The 13196-nt window shown below is 41.9% G+C and overlaps 1 protein-coding gene across 2 annotated transcripts; it reads left to right on the top strand.

Annotated features, from left to right (window-relative positions):
• Positions 1-1096: 1096 nt before the first annotated feature.
• Positions 1097-10803, top strand: pias4b (protein inhibitor of activated STAT, 4b). 2 transcript variants are annotated; one of them, XM_024405234.2, is made up of 12 exons: positions 1097-1293; positions 2851-3051; positions 3216-3450; positions 3735-3819; positions 4414-4455; positions 4628-4718; positions 4807-4908; positions 5035-5140; positions 5271-5344; positions 6296-6456; positions 9554-9690; positions 9875-10803. In XM_024405234.2, exons 2-12 carry the CDS (start codon positions 2893-2895, stop codon positions 10111-10113), a joined length of 1431 nt encoding a protein of 476 aa, XP_024261002.1. In that variant the 5' UTR covers positions 1097-1293; positions 2851-2892; the 3' UTR covers positions 10114-10803. The 2 variants fall into 2 exon arrangements, with proteins under 2 accessions (XP_024261002.1, XP_024261001.1); XM_024405233.1 differs by lacking the exon at positions 1097-1293 and adding an exon at positions 1300-1788.
• Positions 10804-13196: the final 2393 nt, after the last annotated feature.

Raw genomic sequence — 13196 nt, 5'->3', positions numbered from 1 at the left:
ACTCAATGGACAATACCTTCGACCTCACATCTTGGTTTTTGCTCTGACATGCACTGTCAACTGTGGGACTTTATATAGCCAGGTGTAGCCTTTCCAAATGTGTGTAGATTGCTGATGTTTTGTATTTATTTAATCCACTTTATAATAAGGCTGTAACTTAACAAAATGTTGAAAAAGTCAAGGGGTCTGAATACTTTCCAAAGGCACTGATATATATAAAAATTATAAAAATATTTTTCAATGTGATGAGAAGTTCCTTGTCTTCTGTAGTCTACTGAGGGTAGTGGACAAAAATATAGGTTAATGGAATGGTTTATAGAGATTGTGTATGATGGAAATCGTTACGGCGCAATCAGCCACTTCGTTTATAATGACCTGGCGCCATCTAGTGGTTTCTAACGACCCGCTGCTGAAAGGAGCAAAGCTTTTCATTTTTAACATGAATATGTTATTATGAACAGTCATTAATATAATCACAGAGTGTACATTGAAATGTACATTGACATTTCCAACATTGAAATGACATGAGATTACAGATCCAATCAACCATGTCATTTTAATTTTGCAAGCACCAATGGCTTGATGATTAAATAAAAATATGCTTATTTTGATTACGTAAGCTTAACTATTTTAATAGGGCCTAACAGAAAATCTAACGTGTATGCAGAACATTTATATTAGCCTATATATAATATGTATATTCCAAATTTTCTGACCAGTCTAACATTACATTTTTTAAACGTAACCTTTAATTGACTGGGCAAGTCAGTTAAATAACAAATTCTTATTTACAATGACGGCCTACCGGGGAACAGTGGGTTAACCGCCTTGACGGCAGACGGTCATTGTAAATAAGAATTAGTTCTTAACTGACTTGCCTAGTTAAAATATAGATTACATTTAAAAACGACAAATGTTTAACTTGTCAGCTCGGGGATTCGATGCAGCAACCTTTGGGTTGGCAATACATAGTGAAGTAGATTAGTCATGCCTATAATTATTTCAAAATATAAACAATATATTCATATTCACAACTCGGAACTAGTGGTGCTTTCAAGACAACTGGGAACTCTGACAAATACGAGGTCAAATCATGACGTCAGTGATCGTCAGGTCGGACAGTCGGAGCACTAGAAAGAGGCCTAAATTCCCGAGCTGGAATTACGAGTTGGGTGACCGTTCAAAACGATTTCTCAGCCGCAGCTCGTTTTTTCCGGACTTCTCAGTTGTCTTGAACGCTCTGGTGTCTGAAGTCGGAGAACGCGGTATTGGACATCTCCGACCCCGAATTCAGTGAGTTCAACACAAACTGTGAACTAGGTGAAAAAACGAGCTCGACTTGAAAAATCGTTTTTAACGGTCATCCAACTCGGAATTACAAGTCGGAAACTCGTGCTTCATCCATTGTATGCCAGCAGGTCAAACGAACGACTAAAATAAACGAGTCACTCTGAAAAACGAATCATGGCTCTCAAGTCAACTGCACATCATGGTTGATGCATGCAATTTATGCAGCAGAATGCAGCCCACAACGCGATGACTCGGGCACGTTGTTCTGCCCAGGCGTTGCTGACTTCTGCCAGATCTTACAACACCTGGATGGTTGATGCAAGCAACTTCTGAGCAGGGGAACACAACCAACATCTCGACGGACCTTGACACACATGGCGAGCCAATCAATCAAGTGCACCTGATGTGTTATTTTACCGTTAATCTTTCTGATATGTCGGTGTCACTCTTCTAATCTTAAAGTAATTTCAGATGGCTGGGGACATAGCAGAAGCAATTGTAAGTAACATTTGGCATTCGGTCAATAAATTCTCTAGATAAACAAGCAGCGCTCATGGTAGTCTGATTAATCAGGCTGTAATACACTTAATTGGTATATACAGCCTGAGACGTGTGCAAAATTGTGTAAATGTTCCTTACAAGCCAGAATGTTTAAATTAAATGTAAACTTACTATACAGGTTGTCTGTGCGGTTTGTCCTTCTACTGATTAAAATTTGAGACAAAATATCCACAGGAAAGTATTGTTGACCAGACTATTTAGAGCATGTAGGTATATGGTTAGGTAACAAGGTCAAATTAGTTTTATACTGGATATTTGGTTCTTTCGTCAATTTCTATTGAACCAAGCATGCCTAGATAATGGACATAGTATATTCTGAATCAAGAGAGGATGGAGAACAATCCACACCTAATTTAAAAAAAAATGAAATCCGAATATCGAATGTAAAATGAGTTCTCAGCCGAACATAACCAAATGCCTACATAGTCTTAAATTTAGAACAGCAGAAGGACAAACCCCACAGACATGTAGAGTACATTTTAAATGTAATTGTTTTCAACATTCTGACTTGTAAGAAACATTTACACGATTTTGGGATTTTCAGGCTGCATATATCAATGAATTGTGTATTACAGCCTGATTAATCAGACTACGGTTGTGGAAACACATGAAAATGATTTAGATTCATATGAAGCGGAGTTAGCAAGTCACATTTCAGAGTTTCCTAGTTCTGACTACCATGTGAATGTGGCCTGAGTTTCCCACTTGGAATTCCGAGTTTGATGACCGTTAAACGATTTTTCCCAGTCGAAGCTCTTAATTTTTTATTTTTTTTGTGTTCCCAAAGCTGTCTTGAACACTCATAAGTTGGTGTTTCTGAGTTATAAGTTATTTTGAACAAGGCATTTGGCTGCTTGATTGACAAGTCAACAAACACACCTTGCAGTGATACTGACATTAATAGAATACAATTTGGTGCTCTGTTCTGCAGTGTTTGTTTAAGAGTCACCTTGTGATCAGTAGAATCAGTTTCATTTAGTGCCTCTGTCTCTCCTGTAGAGGTTGTTGGCGCATCTCCGTGTCACAGAATTACGTTCTCTAATGGCTGCCATGGGACAGACCAAGTGTGGGCTGAAGTCCAATCTGCTGGTGAGGGCTGTGGGGGTTATACAGACCCAGTGCAATCCCCACCTGCTCACAGTCGTGCGCCAGCTCTACCAGGAACGCTACTCCAACCAGATAGTTCCTGGCAACATCCAGGTGAGTCAGACATGGAATTTTCCCCCAATATAGATCAGGAAGTCCTGTTTTTCTCTCACCTTGGAAGAAACGGGAATACTGCTGTTTTATAGTCTGCCTGTCTCAAAATTGTGTTGCAGGCAGTGTATTGATTTGATATTTTCTGAAAATCTCATGCCAACTAGGCGACTCCAGTAAGCCACCAGGAGGAGCAGACCATTGCACCGGTGGTGGAGACATCACACAACCCCACACAGCACACAAACAATCTGACACACAACCCCACACAGCACATAAACAGTCTGACGCACGACCCTACACAGCACACAAACAATCTGACACACAACCCTAGATTGTTCCAGATGGTACCCCTTCCCTTCTACCAAGCCCTGGGGACAGTCCTACCCCCCACACAACTGGGTAGGTTGACCTTATCGTTTCCTTAGTAAAACTTGAATATTTATCATTTAATCTTGGGGCTGGATTGAGGTTTGTGATTGTTTGACATGATAGTTTCTCTTCTCCCACTGATGTTGTCTGTGGGAGAATCTAAATTGCATACTCCTCGCCTCATCTCTCCTCGCCTTCGCCAATGGGTTTTGAGAAAGTCAGAGGGAAGGGACGTCTGACTTTTTCACATGCAATGGGTTTTGCGATGGAGGCGAGGAGTATGCAATTGAGATTCTCCCTGTGTGTCCATCCAGTGGACTCTTTCTTTTCCGACATGCAAAACCAGGAGTTCAACCTCATGCTAACGCCAAAGCAAGTGGAGCAGAACAGAAACTGCAAGTCAGCACATTTTCTTACTACACAGGGTGCGTTTGTAAATTCACCCTGGAGTGCCACGGTGAGCTCCGTGCGCTCTGGACATTCGTAAATTCAGAGCTTTGTCAGATTGTCTGTTCATAAATTCAGAGCGTTTTGCTTTCTGAGTGTTCAGAGAGCACACTGGACACTCTGGCCGAGGAGTAGGGTTGATTCAAGCATTCTGACAACGGCGCCCAAGCTACCTGAATAAAGTTGGCTTGCTTGCTTCTTCCAGACACAAATGCGAGAACATCTGACTCTGACCATTTTTCTCGCCCTGGCAGAGCTGGTTAGGCTGTTTTCAGGTTATCCAGAGCGTTGGTGACTGTAATTGTGCTGCTGGCCACAATTTAATTACGCTTTTTTGCCAAAGTTTACTGACACGGCAATATTCAACGTGTATAGAGTGTTCGTAAATTAATCAGTTATCCTGTGCTCTGGCACACTCAGACGAGAGTAGATAGCCAGAGGGAATTTATGAATGCACCCACAGAATTCAAACTCACCATAATATTGTTTATGTTTACAAAACTACTACCAGCACACTCATTCTGAGATCTGTGTATGTATCCACAGGGAGCTGCAACCAGGTGTGCCGAGTGTCCAGGTGGTTCTCAGGTGAGTAGGATGGAGCCTGTAGGAGCCTGCCGGTCATCACTAGAAGGAACTGGAGTACGACATTCTCTAACCATTAACCAAGAGCTTATGTACCTGCTCATCAGTTCTGATGATGTTGCCACTTCTGTCCGTTATGCCAAAGGCTGGCTGACTGATCTCTGACCTCTTTCAGATTCTGCTTCACAGAGAGTCTTGGGTACAAGGAGGATCAATACCCACCATGCCTGTCCATCAAAGTTAATCAGAAACACATAACCTTACCGGTAAGCACCAACAGCTATTAAATGTTAAACTGAGAATGTTGTCTCTACACCAATCATTCTTCACTCTCCTTCCGATGCGCTGGGACAGGAAATTCACAGACACTGTACACCCATCAACATAACCCCAACAGTTTCTCTCAGCCTCCTCCCCTCATTTCGTTTATGTGTCTGGTGGAAGAGATGTAGCAAAGTAAGTAGTCTTCCTTCTTTACTTTTCATTATTTTAATGATTTTGTTTTCAATTCTGTATTCTATGCATAAGGAGTGTTGTCTTGAATTGCCCTAGATAAGATCTAGCGTGTGTGTGTTTATGTAGAGGTACTCTGTGGCTGTGTACCTGGTGAAGGTGCTGTCCCCCTCAGACCTCCTCAGTCAACTGAAGAGCCAATCAGTGGAGAGTCTGACATTCTGCAGACAGCGCAGTGAGTATGGCAACACACACAGAAGCGCACACACTATTTTTGCCTTTATTGCACACAAATACAGTGCAAAAAGACCACTGACATTGTGTATTAGCACCCAGTTTGAGTTGATGCTCTCTGGTATTTGTAGTCCAAGAGAAGCTGCGTTTCGACCCAGAATGTGAGGTGACCACAACAGGACTACAGGTGTCCCTTATATGTCCGGTAAGAGTTTGCCACTTATCCCTCAGCTGCAAAGGGCAACAATTCTTTCAGCAGACTGAAACAGAAATTTAACTGACTGACAGGAAGTTGATTATGACTGCCCAATCCATTTAATGCATTAAATGTATCAATCTTTTTTGCCCTGATTCACTAATCAATTTATCATCAAGCCTTTGATTAGTGGAATCAGGTGTGTAGTGCTAGGGCAAAAACAAACATGTGCACCCCTTTGGGTACCTAGGAATAGAATTACGAAACACTGATCTAATGGTCACGGTTAGGTTTGGGGTTGGATCATCTGATCCTGCAGTACATTGGTTTTGGGGTTGGATAATCTGATCCTGCAGTGGGTTGGATAATCTGATCCTGCAGTGGGTTGGATAATCTGATCCTGCAGTAGATTGGTTTTGGGGTTGGATCAACTGATCCTGCAGTGGGTTGGATAATCTGATCCTGCAGTAGACTGGTTTTGGGCTTGGGTAATCTGATCCTGCAGTAGATTGGGGTTGGGTAATCTGATCCTGCAGTAGATTGGGGTTGGGTAATCTGATCCTGCAGTAGATTGGGGTTGGGTAATCTGATCCTGCAGTAGATTGGTGTTTGGTTTGGGGTTGTTTCATCTGATCGTGCAGTACAACGGTGTTCAGGGTCATCTTCAACCATGAGCCACGTTCTATAGGCAAAAGTTGTGGAACACTGCAGATAGAAGTGTCATGAATAGAGCTGACATGGTTGCTTCTTGTACTGTCAGAGGTGTGCACACCATATTTCTATCTGAATGTTCCACAAAGTTCTGCCCAGGGGTGTATTCATTCCGCCGATTCTGTTGCAAAACGTTTCTTAAACAGAAGCAAACAAAACCTACCTACATTTGTCCAATAGAAACTTTCGTTTTTTGTTTTGCAACTGTTTGGTAGAATGAATACACCTCTGTTCTCCTCTGTCTACAAGCTGGGGAAGATGCGTCTGTCAGTGCCCTGCAGGGGGCGTAAGTGCGGCCACCTCCAATGCTTCGACGGGACGTTCTACCTGCAGATGAATGAGAAGAGGCCCACCTGGACCTGCCCAGTGTGTCACGAGCTAGTTCCGTACAGCCAGCTAACTATCGATGGGTAATTGTGTATCATATATTTAAATACCGGCACCCTGCCCTTTGGCATCTCTGGTCTCTATCTGGTCTCTATGGTGATTGATGTAATCTGTGGTTTCATTATCATAGCATTATTATTGTATTGACAGAACAAAGTAAACTGTATGTGCCTCTCACTAGCTGTACCCACGGACAGTCAATTATTGGATATGATTAACTAAACTCAATGCAATGCCAATTTTCCATGGGTCCATGGCACTTGTTGGTTTCCATGTTAAATTAAATGATTTGATGGGCCTACCATGAACCCACAATTTTTAAGGATGCACATAGTGGTATACACCACTCCAGTTTAAATACAAATCCCAGCCCCACCTCTATTCTGCATCTCCCTCCCTTTCATACAAAAAAGTGACATCTATAGTTGCCTATCCCACGGTCACGGAAAACATGCTTCTTTTGAGCCTAAAATGTAGAAATCTGTCAAATTGTAGGATGTAAATCCGCCACCAGTTGTGGTACACTGTATTATAATGGCCTGTAGATACTCGTGTGAACGAGTATATTTCTTTCATCACATTCCCAAGTAGGTCACACACATACATACACTCAATTAGTATTTGGTAGAATTGCATTTAAATTGTTTAACTTGGGTCAAATGTTTCGGGTAGCCTTCCACAAGCTTCCCACAATAAATTGTGTGAATTTTGGCCCATTCCTCCTGACAGAGCTAGTGAAACTGGGTCAGGTTGGTAGGCCTCCTTGCTCACGCACGCTTTTTCAGTTCTGGCCACACATTTTCTGTAGGATTGAGGTCAGGGCTTTGTAATGGCCACTCCAATACCTTGACTTTGTTGTCCTTAAGCCATTTTGCCACAACTTTGGAAGTATGCTTTGGGTCATTGTCCATTTGGAAGACCCATTTGCGACCAAGCTTTATCTTCCTGACTGATGTCTTAAGATGTTGCTTCAATTTATCCACGTAATTTTCCTCCCTCATGATGTCATCTATTTTGTGAAGTGCACCAGTCCCTCCTGCAACAAAGCACCCCTACAACATATTGTTGCCACCCCCGTGCTTCACGGTTGGGATGGTATTCTTCGGCTTGCAAGCCTCCCCCTTTTTCCTCCAGACCTTATGATGGTCATTTTGGCTAAACAGTTCTTTTTTTGTTTCATAAGATGAGGGGACATTTCTCCAAAAAGTACGGTCTTTGTCCCTATTGATTTGCACTTTTCGCACAAAAGTATGTTTATTTATAGGAGACGGAACGCGTCTCCTTCCTGAGCGGTATGGCGGCTGCGTGGTCCCATTGTGTTTATACTTGCGTACTATTGTTTGTACTGATGTACGTGGTACCTTCAGGTGTTTGGAAATTTATCCCAAGAATGAACCAGACTTGGGGAGGTCTACAATTTTATTTGAGGTCTTGGCAGATTTTCTTTAGATTTACCATGATGTCAAGCAAAGAGGCAGTGAGTTTGAAGGTAGGACTTGAAATACATCTACAGGTGCACCTCCAATTTACTCAAATTATCCTATCAGAGGCTTCTAAAGTCATTACATTATTTATTTTTAATTTTCCAAGCTGTTTAAAGGCACAATGAACAGTGTACAGTCGTGGCCAAAAGTTTTGAGAATGACACAAATATTAAATTTCACAGTCTGCTGCCTCAGTTTGCATGATGTCAATTTGCATATACTCCAGAATGTTATGAAGAATGATCAGATGAATTGCAATTCATTGCAAAGTCACTCTTTACCATGCAAATTAACTGAATCTCCAAAAAACATTTCTACTGCATTTCAGCCCTGCCAGAAAAGGACCAGCTGACATCATGTCAGTGATTCTCTCATTAACACAGGTGTGAGTGTTGACAAGGCTGGAGATCACTCTGTCATGCTGCTTGAGTTCGAATAAGACTGGAAGCTTCAAAAGGAGGGTGGTGCTTGGAATCATTGTTCTTCCTGTCATCCATGGTTACCTGCAAGGTAACGCGTGCCGTCATAATTGCTTTGCACAAAAAGGGCTTCACATGCAAGGATATTGCTGCCAGTAAGATTGCACCTAAATCCACCATTTATCGGATCATCAAGAACTTCAAGGAGAGCGGTTCAATTGTTGTGAAGAAGGCTTCAGGGAGCCCAAGAAAGTCCAGCAAGCGCCAGGACCGCCTCCTAAAGTTGATTCAGCTGCGGGATTGGGGCACCACCAGTACAGAGCTTGCTCAGGAATGGCAGCAGGCAGGTGAGTGCATCTGCACGCACAGTGAGGCAAAGACTTTTGGAGGATGGCCTGGTGTCAAGAAGGGCAGCGAAGAAGCCACGTCGCTCCAGGAAACACCTCGGGGACAGACTGATATTCTGCTAAAGGTACAGGGATTGGACTGCTGAGGACTGGGGTAAAGTCATTTTCTCTGATGAATCCCCTTTCCGATTGTTTGGGGCATCTGGAAAAAAGCTTGTCCGGAGAAGACGAGGTGAACGCTACCTTCAGTCCTGTGTCATGCCAACAGTAAAGCATCCTGAGACCATTCATTTGTGGGGTTGCTTCTCAGCCAAGGGAGTGGGCTCATTCACAATTTTACCTAAGAACACAGCCATGAATAAAGATTGGTACCAACACATCCTCCGAGAGCAACTTCTCCCAACCATCCAGGAACCGTTTGGTGACGAATAATGCCTTTTCCAGTAAGCTGGAGCACCTTGCCATAAGGCAAAAGTGATAACTAAGTGGCTCGGGGAACAAAACATAGATTATTTGGGTCCATGGCCAGGAAACTCGCCATACCTTAAACCCATTGAGAACTTGTGGTCAATCCTCAAGAGCCGGGTGGACAAACAAAACTCCAAGCATTGATTATGCAGGAATGGGCTGCCATCAGTCAGGATGTGGCCCAGAAGTTAATTGACAGCATGCCAGGGCAGATTGCAGAGGTCTTGAAAAAGAAGGGTCAACACTGCAAATATTGACTCTTTGCATCAACTTCATGTAATTGTCAATAAAAGCCTTTGACACTAATGAAATGCTTGTAATTATATTTCAGTATTCCATAGTAACATCTGACAAAAATATCTAAAGACACTGAATTTGTGTCATTCTCAACTGTATATGCAGGCTACTGACGGTGATCCTGGCGTTGGAGGGCTTCCAGGACAATACAGAGGTAGAATACCTGGCTGACGGCTCTTGGAGGTTTGTTATAGATGGCGTGAGCAGGACAACACATCCATCGGCACCATTGGAGAAGATGGGTGAGACTATGAACTGAGACCACAGATTCAGAGTTGAGATAATAGCTGTCTCAGCTCTGTTTCGCATCAATCGGTCACCGATGTCAAAGGGACACTTAGGAGGAAATTTGAGTTAGCGATTGGATCTCAATTCAGAATACGGGCGTGGGTAAGCGGTGCTTTCACCCTCATCTCTCTCCAACAGAGGCCTATAGTGCTAGTAGTGTGACTGCAACCACCAGAGCCGTGTCAAAGGAAGTCGTCACTGTGGACCTTACTCAGGAGTCATCTGAGGACGAGGCTGATGAGGTCACAAAGGTGCGCCATAACGATGACCTCTCCGACAGGAACGGGTTTCATGAAGTTGCTCAAGGATCTGTATGGTCATCAATGGTAAATCCATCACAGAGATTAACAGTACAACAAATGTCGGCGCAGAGGTAAAATGTGTGTTTGTTTACAGTTAACCTGGACACAGACCTTTCAAAATAAATAGCCTAAGAGGCAATGGTTACTGAGCAGTTCCAAGAGTCTAGAAACGTAACTCACAATTACTGAGCACGGTTACATGCACCCAATACTATGATTATTGTGGATAGCTAGATTTAATATAATAGTTTGTTTTAAAACGTTTAGGCCTACATGCTTTGCAAGAACGATTTCCCTAATAATCCTGTGTAGATTGACACATCTGAAATCGGGTAACCACAGTAACCATGTTTTTTGTGAAGCCCGAGTTCGGACATACAGTATAAAGTATGTATGTGAAAACTATTTCGAAGATTGAATGTTTTTCCGAACTCACTTCACTCGTGCATTATAGAGGAAGGGTTGCGCTACTGGTACTGGCACATGCACAAATCAGATGCATTGCTGGAATGTCAATGAAATTGTTTACAAGTCCTAATAATTCTGAAGATTGCTCTGAACAGCAGGTGTTTTATTGGTGTAAGCTTACTTCAATTTTGACCTGAAGCTATTTTTAAGATGAGCAGAGTAATGTTTCTACATTGCCTACTGTCATAATCCCTTTAATATCTAATTATTGTGCATGTAAATGTACTCATGTTAATATGTATTTAATGCTTTTTTGTAATACCAATTTCTAATAAAATTATTTTCACCCTCCTAAAACATGTTTTGAGTCAACTTCAAGATATTGTGGAGGAGTATAATAAGAATAAAATTGGTAGATGGATAGGCCTAGATCAGGAGTTCTCAAACTTAAATGGAAAGGACCCCCTGGGCGAGGACCCCTGAGCGAGCTGCCAATATGGGGTGGCAGGGTAGACTAGTGGTTAGAGCTAGTAACCGGAAGAGGTAGTAACCTGCAAGTTCAAATCCCAGAGCTGACAAGGTACAAATCTGTCGTTCTGCCCCTGAACAGGCAGTTAACCCACTGTTCCTAGGCCGTCATTGAAAATAAGAATTTGTTCTTAACTGACTTACCTAGTTAAATAAAGATAAAATATATAAATAAAAAATATGCTAGGCAATGACTACCAGTGCTGTAAGCTTGTGAGACGGGCAAAGGCTATATTTGCATATTGATGGCAAAATATGATTGTTACCGTGGGTGCATAGGAAAGACAAATAGTAATAAAAATGTTACCCCAACATGTGTAGGTATAATAAAATCAATATTTAATTTAGTGTAAAATGAATGGGTAAACGTCTGGAGAACCCCTGGCCTAGGTTGATAAATATTTCAGGATACATAATGGAATTCTGTTGAAATTTGGAGACTTTACCACGGTGGCTTTACACATGCAGTACAATTCAGATATTTTTTTCTCCACTAACTCGATTTGCGGTGGCAATTTTTTTTTATTCCTGCGCATGTGCGAGATTTCTTTTTACGTAGCTCGGTGCTCCGCAGACGCTTTGATCAGCACTGAATGACTGTCGGTTGCATTCCAAACACGTAAAAGAGACCCTAAAATTAAGTAGACATCGGGATTATGACCTATGATGAGTTGACACTTACATGGCAAAGGAAGAAATAATTCATTTTAAATGGACCGCCCTTGCCCAGAAATGTCACTCATTCGTCCCATGGTTGTTTTCAGTCATCATGGAACCACCGGTAGGTGTGTGCTTTATATGCGCTACAGTCAATTATGATTTCATATCTTGGCTAGAAGACAACTCATCCGCAGACATCGAATGCTATCCATCTGACATATCAGGTACATTGAAAATTTGTGTGTATGTGCTAGCTAACGTTTCCAAAAGCTAACCAAACAATTGTATGATATGCGTTTGCCTTCGTGCATTAGTAGCACATTTTCTAACTTATTTACATCTGTTTTTATTTACACTTGTATGTTGACCTCTCCATATTGATGTTGATTTAAATTTGTGGCTGACTTTTCTTAGCAGCTGTACAATCCTCACAAATTGAATTATTGGGCGTTTCAGGCCCCGGAGTGAACAGAGTTGTACACGCAAACTCAGCAGGAGGGCTGAGGGTCTTACGTTGCCGACTTCCCTTGCTTGGCTTCCCCCAAGGGCATAAGGCGAGGGTAAGTGGAGGAGGGTGTGTCTTGGACGTGTTTGCAACGCAGCCCTGGTGCAGCCTACACACTTCATGTTGTACTTGAAGGAGATGGTTGACATGTTCTAAGTACTCAGTAGTCCATTAACCATAAGCGCGATTTCAAGTTATTTAGATTTTTTTTCAGGAGGGGAGTCAAGCTACATGCAACCATTTAAGCTACTGGTTGTACCCAAAATACATGGAGAAAAAAATCTGACAAATGGGAAACGGATCAATCTACTCCACCCAGAACCATCAAGCGTAGAGGTCCTTGTACATTTTGGCCAATTGTTTTCTGAATAAAAATTGAAATTGCTTATTTTTTCCCCATTTTTTGTTGTTTGCAAATAAACCAAAAAACGACTTGATATTTAGATTTTCACAAGTGGGTGGGTTAAATGTGGAACACTTGTCATTGGCCAAATGCACAGCCAAAACTTCCTATCCCTTTAAAATAGGAGTTCAACCTTAACTATATTGTGTTAATATACTAAGAAATGTAGAAATACCACTTTCTATTTTAGATTTAAAGGGGCAACCTGCAGTAGAAGGATGGAGGAATGTACCCACTCAAATTCCTAGACAAAGCTATAGATGCCATGACTCAACAACATTATAGTTTTCACCATGTTTTGAGGCTATACAGTGTTTACAATTACATTGTTTACAAACCAAGGAGTAAAACAAGCTTATATTTTGGGCTCTGATGAGACGGTTCAACTAAACTCGAGGCATTTCTAAGTTATGGGAGCCATACTGGTGAACACAAGCAACCAAAAGCAGTTAAATGGGTTCTCCAGCTCAAAATGCATTTCAGACAATTGAACATCTTTCATTTAATTGCATGTGACAGAACGCTAAATTGTAGCTTGTCCTATCAGATAGCATGGGGCTAAAGCGTACTATTTTATCTTCAACAGGTTGCACTGATTTAGAGTTGGTCGGATGTTTACAGAAACACTCTTTAATGACTCCAACGTAAGTGTTT

Source organism: Oncorhynchus tshawytscha, linkage group LG10, assembly GCF_018296145.1.
Source record: "Oncorhynchus tshawytscha isolate Ot180627B linkage group LG10, Otsh_v2.0, whole genome shotgun sequence".
In the NCBI taxonomy this organism is placed as follows: Eukaryota; Metazoa; Chordata; class Actinopteri; order Salmoniformes; family Salmonidae; genus Oncorhynchus; species Oncorhynchus tshawytscha.
This window is presented reverse-complemented; position numbering and strand designations above follow the sequence as displayed.